The 18,184-nt window shown below is 41.5% G+C and overlaps 1 protein-coding gene across 1 annotated transcript in view; it reads right to left on the minus strand.

Annotated features, from left to right (window-relative positions):
• Positions 1-7,069: 7,069 nt before the first annotated feature.
• Positions 7,070-18,184, minus strand: part of dctd (dCMP deaminase) — a 71,420-nt gene continuing 60,305 nt past the window's right edge. The window contains exons 5-6 of the mRNA XM_060835119.1: positions 16,083-16,179; positions 7,070-7,994 (exon numbers count right to left, since the gene is read on the minus strand). Coding sequence (XP_060691102.1) covers positions 7,889-7,994; positions 16,083-16,179 — 203 coding nt within the window. The 3' untranslated portion in view covers positions 7,070-7,888. The remainder of the gene's footprint in view (positions 7,995-16,082; positions 16,180-18,184) is intronic.

Here is an 18,184-nt window from a genome sequence, read left to right on the forward strand (position 1 = left end):
CACCAACCAACCCAACTGCCCCATGGCTGAACACTCTAACTCCCCCTCCCCCTCTGCCAAGGACATGCAGGCCCTTGGCCTCCTCCATCGCCAGACCATGGCAACACAACGCCTGGAGGAAGAGTGCTTCATCTTCCGCCTAGGAACCCTCCAACCACATGGGATGAATGCAGATTTCTCCAGCTTCCTCATTTCCCTTCCCCCCTACCTTTTCTCAGTCCCAGCCCTCAGACTCAGCACCGCCTTCTTGATCTGCAATCTTCTTCCCGTCCTCTCCACCCCCACCCCCTCTCCGGCCTATCACCCTCACCTTAACCTCCTTTCATCTATCGCATACCCAACGCCCCTCCCTCAAGTCCCTCCTCCCTATCTTTTATCTTAGCCTGCTTAGCACACTCTCCTCATACTCTGAATCCAGGTTGGGACACAGACAGACTCTAACCTCACATCTTTAATGCTTTATCTGAAAGTGACTTCAAAGAAATTCTGGGATTTATATATAAATCGAAACCTGCATCCCCATTCTAAGCGATTAAAGACTTAGCAGCCATCTAGGTTTGTCTAATACATCGCATCAGTTGTATGACCCTTTTTTCTTTTACTTTTTAATTCTGTGTCCTATGTAGCTAGTTATCCCACTAGCTACCTCATTCCTGAAGAAGGGCTTATGCCCGAAACGTCGATTCTCCTGCTCCTTTGATGTGCCTGACCTGCTGTGCTTTTCCAGCAACACATTTTTCAGCTCTGATCTTCAGCATCTGCAGTCCTCACTTTCTCTTGGAGTCAGAGTAGTTTCATTCCAAAGTAGGAATTTGTAAAGTGTCACATTGACTGACTGTCTACAGATTATGTGCTTTTTGAACAAAATAGAATGTATCTGCAAGTGCAAATTAACCCCATAAACTTGTGTCTGTGTGCGTGTGAGAGAGTGAGTGTGTGAGTATGACAGAGTTTATGCCTGTGAGGGTATGCATGTGAGTGAGAGTGTGTGTGTGTCTGTGCATGCGTGTGAGTGTATAATGTGGCAGGGTCAGCTACAGTGTGACATGAATCCAAGATCCCGGTTGAGGCCGTTCTCATGGGGACCAAACTTGGGTTCTGCTCAGCAACTCTGTGTCGTTGCATATCCCAAAGTCCACGTTGGAAGACATTCACCCGAAGATCAGAAGCCGAATTCCCTTGACTGCTGAAGTGTTCTCCCACTGCCTGGTAATTGATGCACGATGTCCATTCATCCATTTTCATAGTTATGCCAATATACCGTGCCCTGGGGTATTCTTGCCTGCAGTGAATGAGATAGACAATGTTGGCCGAGTCACGAATACCTTCTGTGCACGTGGTGCGTCATGTGTGATTGTAGTTTCCTTGTTGATGCTCTGACACATTTTACCGTGATTGCTGAGACAGGGTTGTACATTGTCCTGAAGGCTGGGTAGTTTGTTGCAAACAATGGTGTGTTTAAGATTTGGCATTTAAAATTGAGAAGTGGAGGCATGGAAAAAATCTTGACAAGGTGGTCATCATTATCGATGTGCTGCAGGCCACAAATAACATAGCGGTTTCTCTACTCCCAGGGTGTACTGGACAATGAAGGGTACCCTTTCAGTTGTAACCTGTGTCTGTCTCCTGACAAGGCCATTATGGTTTCTCACTGTGGCACATCAGAACTGGCAATTAATGAGTTGATCCCATTCTTATGAGGGCAGCTTTCAACATCTTCAGGTGTCCATCACGTTCCTCCTCATCTGAACAGATCCTGTGTATGTATAGGGCTTAACCATAGGAGGCCTGGCACTCCAACCACAATGCCATAAACAAACACATAGATCTAGATACCATCTATCAACCCCTCAGAAAATGAATAGGAAATGACATCATCACAAATCCCAGGAACCCCACCCAGGACAAACATATAAATAGAAAGCAGGAGACAACAGCTTCACTTCACTTGGAGGTCACCACTGATGATGTTACCTAGCCAGGTAATGAAACGTCTAGATATCAAACCTACAGCTCAGCGAGCAAACCTACACCATAAACCTCAACCTGAGCTACAAACCTTCACAAACCTTGCAAAGAAGATGGACAGTTCAAGAGGGTGGTGCTGAGTTGGAGGGTTGGATCTAGGATAAGGTTGGGGAGGGGAGATGAGGAAACTGGTGATATCGACATTGATTCCATGTGGTTGGGGGACTTCCTGCACATCCGCCCTTGTAGCCCATTCCTCCAAATGCAACAAGGACAGAATGCCCCTGGTCCTCACATTTCACCCCACCAACCTCTGGCTACAACACACCATCTACCACCATTTCCATCTCATACAGTCAGACTCCACCATCAGAGACATATTTCGGTCCCCCAATCCTTTTAGCATTCTGCAGAGACCACTGTCTCCGTGACTCTCTCATTAGGTCCACGCTCCCCCTCCACTCCTGGTACATTCCCATGCCACAGCAAGAGGTCTCAAATCTGCACCCACCTCCACCACCCCCCCCCCAACCCCTAGCCCTCATCTCCATCCAAGGCCCCAAAGGATCCTTCCACATCCAGCAGATATTATCCAGCACCTCCAAACACCTCATCTACTGTGTCCGTTGCTCTTGATGTGGTCTCCTCTATTGGAAAGACAGGACACCAACTTGCAGAACATCTCCAGTACACACCCACCAAACAACCCCACCACCCTGGTGCAGATCACTTCAACTCTGCTTAGGACATGCAAGTCCTGGGCCACCTCCACCGACAAATCCTGGCCACCCGACAACTGGAGGAAGAACTCATCCCCCCTCCCCAACCTTATCACAGATCCAATTTGGCACTGCCCTCTTGAACTGTCCTACCTGTCCATCTTCCTTCCCATTGATCCATTCCGACATATCAACATAACCCCCCCCCCAATCTTCATCTACCTATTGCATTCCTAGCAACCTTTCCCCCAGCACACTCGCCTCCCAGTTAGCTCTAAGCCCCCTTTCATTACGCCCACATTCCTGATGAAGAGCTTATGCCCAAAATGTTGACTCTCCTTCTCCTCGGATGCTGCCTGACCGGCTGTGCTTTTCCAGTGCCACACATTTTGACAGCCATCGAAGTTTGTCTAATACATCGCATCAGATGTATGATGCTTTTATCTTTTACTATAAATTCTGTGTCTGAAGTATCCTGCCCCAATAGCTATCTGATAAATCAGTGGCGCTCTAAAAGCTTGTATTTTCCAATAAACCTGTTGGACTATGACCTGGTGTCATGATTTTCAACTTTGGCCACCCCAGTCGAACACCAGCACCTCCACATCATGTTGTGATCGACATCAGTGGAAATGAAAATGGAGAGAAATATAAATCAGTTTGATGTTTCTTCTTTTCACGTTATTGCATTCAAATTTACCAGGAGTAAGGTTAAAGAGAGAAAAGATATTTGCTGTTGTCTCAGCATTGGGATATGTGATCAAGGTCTAGATGTTTTCCTGATGAAAGTGTATTCGATTTTTGAGTCAGAGAAAGAGAGCAATCTGCAGAAGCAAAGATATACGAAGTTTTAAGTGAAGTAACAAAGGCAGAGGTAACCTTTGTAAAGAGCTTCAATCTGGACAAGGTGACTAGGACTGAGATATACCATTTAATCTCCATCAACTTTCCATTCACTACCATTGAAACTCACAAAAGACCCTTAGTGTTTATGTCACAAACATCACAACAGACAGTTATTCCTTCCCTCTGGATTCTGGACAGCTGCTTTAGCTTCTCCCATTTTACCATGTCTCGCAATCTATTATCCTTCCATTAATAGGATATTTGGGTTACTGTCTCTGTGACTTAGGCAATAGCTAATGTTTGTTCTTTTCAATACTCATGACTGCTGAGGCAACAAAATCGGAATTAAAGAAAGAATAGACAAATAAAATATATACTTACTTTATAAATCACAGAACAGGAGATTTTAAATATTTAAACTTTTGCAGAATATTGCAGAACAGGTTTAATTGGAAGCACACTAGCTTTCGGAGCGCCGCTCCTTCATCAGGTGATAGATGTCTTTTACTCTGGGTACCCTCACCATCTGCTCAACGTGCTCCTCCCCCTCTTCTATAAACAGTGTAGAAAAAACTACCACTTCTCATTCCTGTCAGTCCTGAAGTCATCAAACTGGACTTTCAATTTGCTCTCTCCACAGATGTTGCTAGACCTGCTGAGTTCTCCAGAAATTTATTTTTTAAAAACAGATTTGATCATTATTCCACTGTGGTTTGAGAGAGTTTGCTGCGTACAGATTGGATGCTGTCTTTCTTATTTTACAATATGACTGCCTCAAAAAAAAGCGTGTGAAAAGCATTTTGGGACTTGATAAGAGGGATAATATAAATGCAAATCTTTCTTTACACTTTAAACAGAGAAGATCTGTTGCCTACACCAACACTCTATCCAACTTGGAAGTGAAATCTGACATAACTAACACTCTCTTGCGGAATCAAGTGAAGGTTTCACATTAAGGATAAGCACCATTTATCAATGCTTGCAAGAATCTTTGATTGCAGAATGCCCGGAAGATATTGCTAATGCTTCAAAAGCTTCCATATCCCAAAAAAGATAAAAATCAGTCTCGGAGGAAAATAGTAAGTGAAGAAATACTGACAAGTTGAATTCAGATTAATTACTACATGAATAAAGGGCTTTACTGAGCATTTCAGATTGGTACTGTAATTGTTGGAATTCTAAAGAAAGTGCATTTAAACACAAATTGAAACATTGAAAAGCAAATGCATTTTGATTGCAGGAGCCCAATCCTTACTCTATTTTATTTCTGCCACCAAAAAAAAGGTTACACGTTAATAAGCTGACACTGGTCCAAAAGAAATGCACTTGAGACAGAGACTCAAAAATGAATCGAAAGCTGTTTTGCAATCCACAGATTAGATGGAATATGAAAGCTGTTATCAACAGTTCATATGCCAATTGCCGTGTATAATGAAAGCCCCCAGTAGGCCACAAGGCAATCTGAGTAGATTAGACAAAATATGCAAGAGCTTCCATTTCGGCTGCACTCGTTATGTTGAAAACAAAAAGAGAGATGATTATCCACTGTTGTTAACAGATTGCTGAAGTTGCAAAGACTTGGCCCTGGTCGCACATCACTCAGATTATAATGAAACGGTAAACAAATGCTCAAAGTGAAACATGTTTATTTCCCCAGAGAGCTCGTTTCCTTTTTCAGGATCTTAATGGCTTGGCTTGATGGTGAAGATAAAATGATTATCATGTCATTTAGCCTTTCCAAGGGTGTCAGGTTTTGACGTATATCTGGATTGATGCATGCTATTTAAATGTTTTAACTTTATTTATTAAGCTTTAAGAGGATTTTTAAAAAGAATTTATCGGAAATAAAGGGTTATTTGGAATTGATCCATTTCCAATAGCTGCTCATTTTGTCTTTGGAATACACACAAGTACTATAAGGTAGGATACAGCTGCATTATTGAACAACTGGAATCCTTAAACGTGACCTTAAATGATGATGCTCTTCCAACCAGCAGATTAGGAGCCTTTCAGAGCAGTAAATTGACAAGTACAAATGTAGAGATGAGCACTGCATTTGTTTTGTACCAGACACGAGGTACTCACGGAGGTACATTATGTATCAAGCAGTGTTCACCCCTTTTTTTGAATTGAATACATGTGGACTGAGATTCATTTACCCTGTTCTAACATTACATGTAGCAGTGAAAGTATGCTTTTTAAGATATGGGGAGAGGATTTTGAATTTTTCACTTCTTAAACGGCACACAGAGATAATTTTGGTTTGTGTTTTGAACAACAAAGTTTAGATATCCACACTAAAAAGCACACACTTAAGAAGAATAAAATGTGTATTAAACTGCACATTTTTTGAAAAGGACAATCCATAGAAAACATGCAAGTAGAATAGACTGCAAGTAACCACTTAAAAATAAGGGGGCATCAACTGTAGCCAGAGGAGAAACATTTTCTAACCACAAAAGATGGTGGTAGCAGAATCTTTGAACAGGTATAAGGTAGAGGGAGATGGATTTTAATAAGCAGGTGGGAGTGATGGGGGGTGGGTGTTGTGGTGAAAGGATATTGGGGTAGCCAGGGTTGTGGCACTGAGGTTACAATTGGATGAGCCACAATATTATTGAATGGCAGAACTCATACATTCCTAAGTGACAGTGATTCGTGAATGAATTGCTTAGTTAATGCCAACTTTTCTGCTCCATAGGCACAGAATCATTGTAAACCCACATTAACGCAAAGAGGTTCATAACTTTGTGCATAGGCATCGTCAGGGGACTAGACAGAAAATCATGAATCAGACAAGTACTAGACGGAAGGGATTGCAATTAGATTTAGACTGACACTAGGAATTAAAGTGTTAATAAGAGGGCAGATTGGAAAAGGTGGGCTGGTATTCATTTCAGTATAAAAGGTTGATGAGAGTATAAAATCTTGATGCTTAATATGTTTAAAGGACATGACACCAGTTCTTTCACTGGTGACAGAACCTAGGGCATGGGGATGTAACCTTAAAATTCGGACCAGGCCATTTAGGGGCAAACTCAGGGAGCACAACTTTATACAACAGTAGGAGATATCTGGGATTCACTTCTGGAAGACCAGCTGAGGTGTGAATAATGGAACTAGTCTCTGTAGTGGTAATATGGTGTGCAAAAAATTGATCAAAAGGCTTTAGGTGTAAAATTATGTTTCTGGCAGCACCTCTCAACTCTTGCTGCCACACTGCATAAAAAAGAAACTGAACATCCAAACTAAAAAAAAATCAGTTTCAAATAAAAGCAACTTGCATTTATGTTGTATATTCTTCTTGTCCTCGGGATGTTTCCAAGCAATTCTTAAACTAGTCTGAAACATGTGAAGCACAATCGCTCCACTGAATTGTGCATAACAAGAATCTGCAACCATCACTGCTCAATCGGAGGCTTTGCTGCAGGAATAAAATATAATTCTTTGCCACTAACAATTTTACTTTGATGGAGCAACAGAATCACAAGTTCTTTCACTGGAAGAGTGAGAAAAATAATAAACAGAAAAACATATCAAGTGATGATTTGTATTTGTACTCTTTGACAGAACTTTTAAAGGTAAACTGGACCTTTTACTGCAAAATGGCTGTAGGCATTAACTGTTTGGGATGACCAACTTGGTGTCATGTCTGGAATCTCTCACACAACTTTGTCAGGAAGCCAGAATAAATCCAAGGAAACATGAATGACCATCCTTAATAAAACCTCGGGCATGGAGTGACCAACCAAGTTCGCAGGCTTGACAAGAGGTCACATTTAAAAATGTTACAGGTGGGTTCCCGCACAGGTGGGTTACCTCAGCAGATTACAAACTGTGACAGACTGTGCCAACCATAGGAAGAGGAAGATCAGGGAGGGATTTGCTCTTGAACCAGTCGACTGATTATTAAAAGGGCAGAAACAAAGTGTGTGTGTGTGTGTGTGTGTGTTCAGATAGCCAGGTAAATCTGACAAAACTGAAACGGAACTGAGGAAAGCTGTGGCATCATTTGCAATTCCACCAGAAATAAGACTGCTAGTGACTCATGACTTAAAGTTCCCTGCCATCACAGTCATTCATTCATTCTGTAGTTCCTTACCAAAGATTTTATATTTTACATATATATATATATAATTAAGTAAATGCATACACAGGGCAAGCTGAAGCAGCTCACTGTTAATTCTAACAACAAAAACCTTTGCAGCGTGCTTAAAATACATTAATTAGTTAACTTGCACTGTTTAGAAAATAGGCTGTCAACAGGTTGCAGGTCATTTGCTTGAATGACAAGTACAAAAATAAGAGACTTGGAAAGTATGGAAGTAGTAAATGAGATTTTCCATGATGCAGCTTCAGGCCAATGTTGTTGAGGCACTCGGGCTGATTTCGAAACAACTTCCACTTTTATTTATTGACTCAAAATCAATGGTAATTGTTTTATTCTTTGGAATAAATTTGCTACAAAACAAAAGAAAGACATCTATTAGTCCATGTATTGGTAAGACGCACAGGCACAAACTACATACCACATATTCATACCCAAACACAGATCCTTGGCTCTTTGTCTGCTAATGTTTCAGCTGAGGTCTGTGGTATCCTGTTGAAGGCTCATCAACTTGAAACTTTGGCCACAGCCTTTATAGGGATTTAGGTTGCTGGCCGGTTTCTTTCTCCACAGATGCTGCAAGACCTGCTTAGTATTGCTAGCACCTTCTGTTTACACAGCCAACACTCATAAATACACGAAACATTATGAAATCTGCTCTTCCAGTTCATTAACTCACCTAACTCAAAGCAGCCTTTCAATCTGAACTGGTGCTTCATTTGTGGAAAAGATTTGCTGCAGTCTAAGGGGAGCTAATTTGTACCAGGTCAGAAAAGAAAAAACAACTTTTAATTGCCTTTGTGAAGTCTGCTATTTACATCATGAGACTAGTTCCAGGGGGAGTAGCAACACAATGTGGACTGTCTCCAGTCTATCAAATTTGCGGTGATATTGCATTTGGATTTGACACGATGCCAAACGTTGTCAAAAGCTGGTGAGAAGTTAGAATCTGCAGATACAAATATGAAGACCTTATGAGATACAAGGTAAAAAAAAAGTTTCTTTTCAGACCTTTACACGTGGGTGAAGAAATCAACCCTCGGCCTTAATGAATGTCAGCCCTGATAACAAAGACTACAACAGTCTGTGAGGTGGGTGCATAGTAAATGAACTATCAAGATTCAGTAATTTTAATATTTTTAGGGGCAGTCGACAAGTTTGTCCGCTTTTGCCATGGTTGTTTACACAGGAGATTGAGCCACTGGCAGAGGCCATTGTAGGGACCTCAACATATCTGCCCCAGAAGTGGGGTCAAAGTCACATAAGATTACATTGTATGCAGATGATGTTATCTTTTCGTCAAATCCAGCAGTTTCGGTACCTCACCTGATCCAATATATGAATTCGTTTGGTGCCTTTTCAGGCTACAAAATTGGAGGCCATGCCTATCGGAGGTCTTCGGGAAATACCTAACGCTGAAGGCGAATCCAGATTTCCTTTTAAATGGTCACGGGGCGGGGGGTTCTGGTTTTTAGGTATATTCATTACCGCCATCTTTGATCAGTTATTTAATGCGAACTTTGTCCACTTGTTTGACAAAATTAAATAAGATCTTCAAAGATGGGAAGCACTTCCAATATCCTGGCTAGGCCGGATAGCCCTTTTTAAAATGAATGTCCTCCCTTGTTTGCTATACCCCATGCGGATGCTTCCTTTGTTTTTTCCCAGACAGACATTCGGGAGAATTACTGGCTGGTTCAGCTCTTTAATTTGGCACCATAAGGAGCCCCATATCAAGCTAAGCAAATTGCAACTGGGGGGAGTAAATCTCCCGGATATTAAAAACTACCAATTAAGGTCTCTTTTATCTTACATGAGCAGCTGGGCCTGCGGGGACTAGGTGGTCAATATGGTTAGATATTGAAGTTTCTCAAGCAAAATGCCCCCTTATTAGTCTGTTCTTCAACAAGAGGGCAGTAACCGAGTATTGTCATAACCCAATAATTACCAATACTGTTAAAACATGGAGGGCAATACGGGAGAGCGAGGACAATATAGACAAAACCTCATTTCTTACCCATATAATTGGTATACTGGGTTTCCAACTGGGGATAATGGAATCCGGGTTTAAACTATGGGAGCAGCTCGGGGGTTTTCTTACTTGGGTCATGTAGTTGAGGGAGAAACAATGATGATTTTTGATCAAATAACTCCTAAGTACAGACTATCTAGAAGAGACCTTTTCTGCTTTTTTCAGATCAGGGATTTTATTCAAAAAGGAACCACACTTTTAACTGACTCTTACATAGCCGACACAGAAGAGGGTGCTTCATGCTAAGAACACATTCTCTGTCAGCACTCTTGATCATCTGTTGGAGAGTGGCCCCTCAGAAGAGGCCGAGTGGCTTTGAGGTCTGGGAGAGAGAATTGGGGGTTGAGATCTCCTCTGAGGCATGGACAGATATTTGGGAAAACACAAGAAGGACTTCAATCTGTAATAGAACCCATGCTATGCAGCTGAAGATTCTTCATAGAATCCATCTGGCCCCAGATCATCTCTCAAAATTCAACGTGGGAGATTCTTTAACATGTCCCAAACAGAATGATTACAGTATTCTCACTCATTGCTTGCAGTCCTACTGCAGACTACATCCATACTGGAGTGCAGTGGTAGGTTTGATGGAGAGGATCTTAAGGACCGGACCGGAGATGGACCCAGTCTCTCTTCTTCTGTGCCTGTCCAGGGTACCTTACTTAGATGTGCATCAGAAGAAACTTTTCAATATCCTTACTTTTTGCGCAAGGAAAAATATTCTATTATGTTAGGTGTCTGAAAACATCACCCCTGCCCCCCACACCTTCCAGGTCTGTCGGGTTGGCATAAGCTTGTCATGGAACACATCCCTTTGACCTTTTCCACAAGCATGGTGTACAAAAAACTGAGGCTTTCTATTAGACATGGCAGCCCTTTTCGAATTACCTAGTTACAGACTTATCTGCCACTCTAATAAGGGCTTTTATATAGCCATGATGAACTAGTCCGATGAACCTAGCATCCTGAGAGGAAGAATTCCAAACATATGAATGTGTATTAGTTAATGCTCTTGAAAATTGAGAGATTTTGTTATGCGGAGCTGTATTATTTATTATTCATTTTTGTTTTTCTTCTATCCGTTTATTTACCTTGTTTTGTATGTATATTCACGAGTGTAGTTTTAAGTTTGTATTGATTGAGTTGTGTTGTTGGTTTATTGTAATATTAAAAAAACATTTTATTGAAAAATATTTTTAAAAATAGACTATCAGATCGTTGTCCACAGTACCTGTCAAAGTGGAAAATTTGTTTTTTTGATTCTAATGTGGAACGTGCATGTGTTCAATTCGCATGAGGTCTGATACAGGTATCTCAACCAAAAACACTGAAATTATTCGTAAGATCTTCAGGGAAAGGACACAACAGGTTCTTTATGAAAGAAAGTTAAAATTTAGCCAAGCTCTTTTCCCTTCAGAAAGTAAAAGTTAACTGCATCCTCACAAACTGCAACTAAGACCCATGCTCAGCCTGGATTTCATTCCTATCAATGGAGTAGGGTTTTGAAGGAAAGGAATGCTTGCTAATTGAAGTGTAGATAGATTAGAGAACACCTCGCAAGTGAGAAGAGTCAGACATTCTGACCCTTGACTTCCACATTTGTAATTTCTCTACTGATACTCAGAAAGAAGCATGAGACTTTCTGTTTAATGAGATGAACAGAATCTATGGTACTGGGGAACGTGTGTGCATGTGTGTGTGGCGGGGTGGGGAAGAGCACAAGACGGCACGAGAAAGCACGCACGAAAGTAAAAGACAGAAACAGAGAAACAAAGACTGAGACAGAAAGAGAGAAAGAGAGAGCGCGAGAGAAAAAAGAGAGCGCGGGAGAGAAAAAGAGCGCGGGAGAAAGCGAGCCAGGGAAAGAATCAGAGATGTACAGTGCAGAAACAGACCCTTCAGTCCAATTTGTCATGCTGAGCAGATATCCCAACCCAATTTAATCCCACCTGCCAGCACCTGGCCCATATCCCTCCAAATCCTTCCTATTCATATACCCATCCAGATACCTTTTGAATGTTGCAATTGTATCAGGCTCCACCACTTCCTCTGGCAGCTCATCCCATAGACGTATCACCCTCTGCGTGAAAACGTTGCACCTTAGGTCTCTTTTGTATCTTTCCCCTCTCACCCTAAACCTATGCCCTCTAGTTCTGGATTCCCTGACCCCAGGGAAAGGATTTTGTCTATTTATTCTGTCCACGCCCCTCATGATTTTATAAACCTCTGGAAGGTCAACCCTCAGCCTCCAATGCTGCAGGGAAAACAGCCCCAGACTGTCCAGCCTCTCCCTATAGCACAAATCCTCCAACCCTGGCAACATGCTTGTAAATCATTTCTGAACCCTTTCAAGTTTCAGAACATCTTTCCGATAGGAAGGAGACCCGAATTGCATGCAACATTCCAACAGTGGCCTAACCAAATATCCTGTACAGCCACAACATGACCTCCCAACTCCTGTACTAAATACTCTGACCAACAAAGGAAAGCATACCAAATGCCTTCTTCACTATCCTATCTACCTGCACTCCACTTTCAAGGAGCTATGAACCTGCACTCCAAGGTCTCTTTGTTCAGCAACACTCTCTAGGACCTTACCATTGAGTGTATCAGTCCTTTTTGCTTTCCCAAAATGCAGCACCTCATGTTTATTTAAATTAAACTCCATCTGCCACGTCTCAGCTCAAACTTAGTGCTCAAGGTTATCTGTGGATCTTACCCACCTGTGTCTATTCATTATACCTCCGATCTGTGTAACTTAATGTCACAGTTGTTTAAAAGAAATCCAAGGGATAGACCTTCAGTCAGCTACATACTGAAGATCCATTTTTAGCTAGAAGAATTGACAACTTGTTTTCAGCGGACATGAGTATTGTGTTTTCCAATTTTTAAAATAAACTGTAGAAATAATAACTAAGGCGCAGTTTTTATCATAGGAATTCCTACAGTATGGAAGTAGCCATTTTGCACATTGGGTTCACACCTTCTGAAAAGCATCCCACCCAGACCAACCCCTCTGCTTTATCCCTGTAACTCCGCATTTCCCATGGCTAATCTATCTAGGGTCTACATCCCTGGACACTATGAGCAACTTAGCATGGCCAAGCCACCTAACCTGCACATATTTGGACTGTGGGAGGAAACCGGAGCACTTGTTTTGAAAGCTTTGTTGTTGAAAAATAGTTGCCTTGTGGCATGTCACATTACAGAAGATATGTCTGTAACCAGTGTGTGGGAGAAATGTAGTGCTCAGTTCTTGTCTTGAAATGTTTCCATGGCGAGTAGACAATGGTAATTTGGAAGACCATTTGTGTATTTGCCATGATTCTTTTTCCCAGTTTTTGTTCTTTTTCACAAAGTGTGGATGGAGGTTAGGCATGTACTTTTATACCTAGGTTTGAATTTTGTTAGGACTGTGGCTGGAATGAAAAAGAAGTTGAGGATTATATAAGGTTAGAAGAAGAAAGTCTACTAAGTTGCCAGAAACACAAGAATTGGGAGGGTTTTAGAATACCGCACAAGACCACCAAGAAACGGATAGAGATAAAGAATTCAATGTGAATGCAAAGTAGCAAAAATCATAAAAACAGTCTGTAAACGTTTATACAGTTATGTAAAAGTAAATATTTGCCAAAATACATGTGGATCAATTACAGGCAGAGTCAGGAGAATTTATACAGCCGACTCGAGAATTGGCAGGGAAGCTAAATGATTACTTTGTCTCCGTTATCACCAAGGAAGATATCAGAAATTTCCCGCAACTAGAGATCCAAATGGATTGGCAAAATGAAGAGTTGAAGAAAATTTAGCTTTTATATTACTGTACTGGAAAAAGTAATGAAGCTGAAAGGTGATAATTCCCCAAGAATTAGTCATAATTCAAGAGTGACGGTGATGGCTGTAGAGGTACTGGATGCATTAATGATCATCATCCAAAATTCTCCAAATTCTGGAATGATTTCTGTGGGTTAGAAGTACTAAGTGTTACCCACTATTTAAGATGGAAGTGAGAAAAAAAGAACAGAATTACAGACCTATTAGTTTTTCATGTTGCAAACTTGGTACAGTTATTTGACTGTGTTACTAATAAAACTAACTATACTAAGTGTACTTGGATTGACAAAACATCAAAAGGTTAGTTAACAAAATTTAAGCACAAAGAGTAGCAAGTAACATACTGACATGGATTAAGGATTGGTGAAGAGGCAGAAAGTAGGAATAAGTGGGTCATATTCATGTTGGTAGACTGACTAGTTGGAGGATCGCAAGGATAAGTACATTGAGCTCCAGCTGTGCAGGATATATATCAATCATTTGGATGTGGGAACCAAATATAATACTTTCTATATGACACAAAGAAAATGGCAAAGAGAGAGAGAGAAAGAGAGAAAATGAAAGAGAGAGAGAGAGAGAGAGAGAGAAAGAGAGAGAGAGAAGGGAAGAGAAAAAATGAGAGAGGGGAAGAAAGAGAAACAGAAAGAAAGAGAAACAGAAAAAAGAGACAGGAATCTTCTAAATTAGGAGATCTGAATGCATCACCAATGGACAGATGGTTTCTCTTGAGACCAAGTTATATTGTAAACACAAGACCTTGTCTGTAATGCATAGTGTTACGGAATTGCACATTTGCACCATTCATGATATCTATCTAAAGCAGCATGTTGCTCACATAATTTACAAGCCCAGGATTCTCATTTATTTGGAATGGAACCTGCTCATTGGAGATGCATCAAACTAGGCAATGCACAATGTAATATAATAGACCCATCTCATTATGCCACAAACTCATGTTCTGTTTTCCAGTAAGTAAGCACACCATTTTCCTGATGCTGAGAGCAGTGCATATGGTTTAAAGGATACTACAGGCCAGGATATAATAACATATTCTTTTGAAATTACAGCCCAGAAACAGAAGATACTCATAAATCCACTACAAATCTGGGAGAGAATTCTTTACTGAGAAAATGTTTAATATATGGAACTTGCCACCATAAGAAACTGATAAGGGTAATAGCAAAGGTGCATTTCAGGAGAAACTAGCTATGTACACAGGTAGAAAGGGAAAGAAGGATACGTTGTTTGGGCTGAATCAGTAGGATTGGGAAAAGCTTCATGTGGAGCACCAACAGTGGATAAGACCTTGAGCTCAATGGTTTCTTTCTGTGGTATGTGTAGTTGAACAGATGATCAGCTCAGTTGGCCTAATGGCTGGTTTGTCATGCAGAGTTCACTCAACAGCATGGCTTCAATTCCTACACTGACTGAGGTTACCGTGAGGCGTGGTGACCCTGAGCTCTTTTCTAAGCTGTAATTTTTTAAAAAAACAGTTATTGCTCTCACTTTCAGTTGGCTGTCTCGAATGCCCTCTGCTTCTCAGGGACTATAATGGCTTCACTTTTACCTAGCATACGTGGATGCATATCGTAGCCAAAAATGCAAATAGAAAGCACAAATACAGACTCAAAGTAAGCACCATAAATGTTTAATTCAAACAGAGGTGGGATGCAAAAGGAATCAGAGTAGATAGAAGAATAAAGGAAAGCAACCTCAGTACTAGAAAGAGGAAGCTGTGAGCAGTTCCAAGGTAGTAAAAAAGCTGCAGAAATCCAACATCATACTTGAACTGATGGAGAAAGATATATCTAAGAATGCTATAAGAGCATATGGATCCAGCTGGTGTGGGATAGTTCTACTACATCTCAAAGAAGGGGACAACAGAGATGACATCTTGTGGGAACTTTTCACAAATCTGCCAATGACAAAGTTTAATGCCTCCTTCAGTGGTTTCTAAAGCCTGCACCTTCCCATTGGAAACTGTGATCTACATGGGCATTTCTCACTGTTCGTCATGTGAACTGTATGGATAAAAAAAAAGAACAGAAGCTGTGGAAAGCTCCATGAAGAATTATTTTACAGCATCTCAAGCATTTGGAAATTGTAGTCAATGCTGTAAACGTAGCAGGTCAAAACGAACTAGGTCAAATTAATGTCAAGAGATCATCTGACACAAATCCTCCCAGACGTTTTAAAAGGACATGATTGTGTGGCCTAGACTTCAGTGCCTCAAGCCAGTTAGTGAACTGACTGATTTATTCTGTGGTCTCAGAGGTGCTGGGGATGGGAGGTAGTGACAAATAGACAACACTGAATAGCAGCTGAATCAGGTGATCAGTCTTGCACATTGTGAGCCAGTGTACATGAATTAGAGCATCACATCATCAAAATCACTAACCACAACCCAGCCTGTTTTTACTGACCATATTAAACCTTCCACTTGACTCCACTTATTTAGGAAAAGGCTATATATTGTGTTAGCACAGTCAGGCATTATTCCCGCACTAATCCTTGTTGACTTGGTTCTGAAAGCACCTGGAGATTTAGATGACAATATTGCACACCATCCACTCACCTGCATTGTACACCAGCCATGTCCAACATTAGCTTTGAGGCCTTCATTTCTGGCATGTCACGGTACTTGTCTGACATGTAAGTAACTTTACTTATGCCTGCAGAGAAAAGAAAAAAAAATGCATTCAAATAAGCAGAAGTCTGAATTAAGGCAGAGTAATTTAAGGGCTATTTAGCAGACATGTGCAATATAATGAGAGGCTTCACAGAAATTGTTTCCATTAATCGGAGGGATAATAACCAGAGATGGATGAGTAGACTTAACATAACTTGCAAAAGTAATGAGAAGAAAAGATAAGAATTGATTTCACAATGCCAGTTATGATGGTCCAGAATGGAGACAGAAGCAGAATCATAGAGAAGTACAGCATGAAAACAGGCCCTTCGGCCCAACTCATCCATCCATTTGCCAGCACTTGGACAATATCCCTCCAAACCCTTCCTATTCATACACCGATCCAGGTGCCTGCTAAATCATGCAATTGTACCAGCCTCCACCACTTCCTCCAGAAGCCCATTCCATACACGTACCACCTTCTGCGTGAAAACGTTGCCCCTTGGGTCCCTTTTATATATTTCCCCTCTCACCCTAAACCTATGCCCTCTAGTAAGGACTCCCCCACTCCAGGGAAAAGACCTTGTCCATTTACCCTACATTCCCCTCATAATTTTATAAACCTCTATAAGGTCACCCCTCAGCCTCCAACACTCCAGGGAAAACAGCCACAGCCTATTCAACCGCTACCTGCAAATCCTCCAAACCTGGCAACATCCTTGTAAATCTTTTCTGAACCCTTTCAAGTTTCACAACATCTTTCCGATAGGAAGGAGACCAGAATTGCACGCAGTATTCCAACAGTGGCCTAACCAATGTACTGTACAGCCGCAACATGACCTCCCAACTCCTGTATTCAATACGCTGACCAATAAAGGAAAGCATACCAAACACCTTCTTCTTTACTATCCTATCCACCTGCAACTCACTTTCAAGGAGCTACGAGTCTGCACTCCAAAGTCTCCTTGTTCAGCAACACTTCCCAGGACCTTACCAAAATGCAGTAGCTCACATTTATCTAAATAAACTCCATCTGCCACTCTTCAGTCCACTGGCCCATCTGATCAAGCTTCTATTGTAAACTGAGGCAACCTTCTTTGCTGTCCACTACACCTCCAATTTTGGTGTCACTGTAAACTTACTAACTATACCTCCTATGTTCACATCCAAATCATTTATATAAATGACGAAAAGTAGTGAACGCAGCACCGATCCTTGCGGCACACCACTGGTCACAGGCCTCCAATCCGAAAAGCAACTCTCCACCACCGCCCTCAAGCCAGTTCTATATCCACATGGCTAGTTTTCCTGTATTCCATGAGAGCTAATCTTGCTCACCAGTCTACCATGGGAACCTTGTCGAACGCCTTAATGAAGTCCATATATTTCACAGCTACCACTCTGCCCTCATCAATCCTTTTTGTTACTTCCTCAAAACTCTCAATCAAGTTTGTGAGGCATGATTCCCCACACAGCCACGTTGACTATCTTTAGTCAGTTCTTGCCTTTCCAAATACATATACATCCTGTCCCTCATGATTCCCTCCAACAACCTGCCCACAACCGATGTCAGGTTCACTGGTCATTGTACCCTGGCTTTTCCTTAACACCTTTCTTAAATAGTGGCACACGTTAGTCAACCTCCAGTTTTCCGGCACCTCACCTGTGACTATTGATGACACAAATATCTCAGCAAGTGGCCCAGCAATCATTTCCCTAGCTTACCACAGAGTTCTACGGTACACCCGAACAGGTCCTGGGGATTAATCCACTTTTATGCATTTCAAGACATCCAGCACTACCTCCTCTTTAATAAGGACATTTTTCAAGATATCACCATCTATTTCCCCACATTCTATATCTTCCATGTACTTCTCCACAGTAAACACTGACACAAAATGCTTGCTTAGTATCTCCCCCTTCTCCTATGACACCATACATCAGCTGCCTTGCTGATCTTTGAGAGGTGAAAATGTGTTGTTGGAAAAGCGCAGCAGGTCAGGCAGCATCCAAGGAACAGGAGATTCGACGTTTCAGGTATAAGCCCT

The sequence above is a fragment of the Hemiscyllium ocellatum genome, chromosome 2, assembly GCF_020745735.1.
Source record: "Hemiscyllium ocellatum isolate sHemOce1 chromosome 2, sHemOce1.pat.X.cur, whole genome shotgun sequence".
NCBI classification, from domain to species: domain Eukaryota; kingdom Metazoa; phylum Chordata; class Chondrichthyes; order Orectolobiformes; family Hemiscylliidae; genus Hemiscyllium; species Hemiscyllium ocellatum.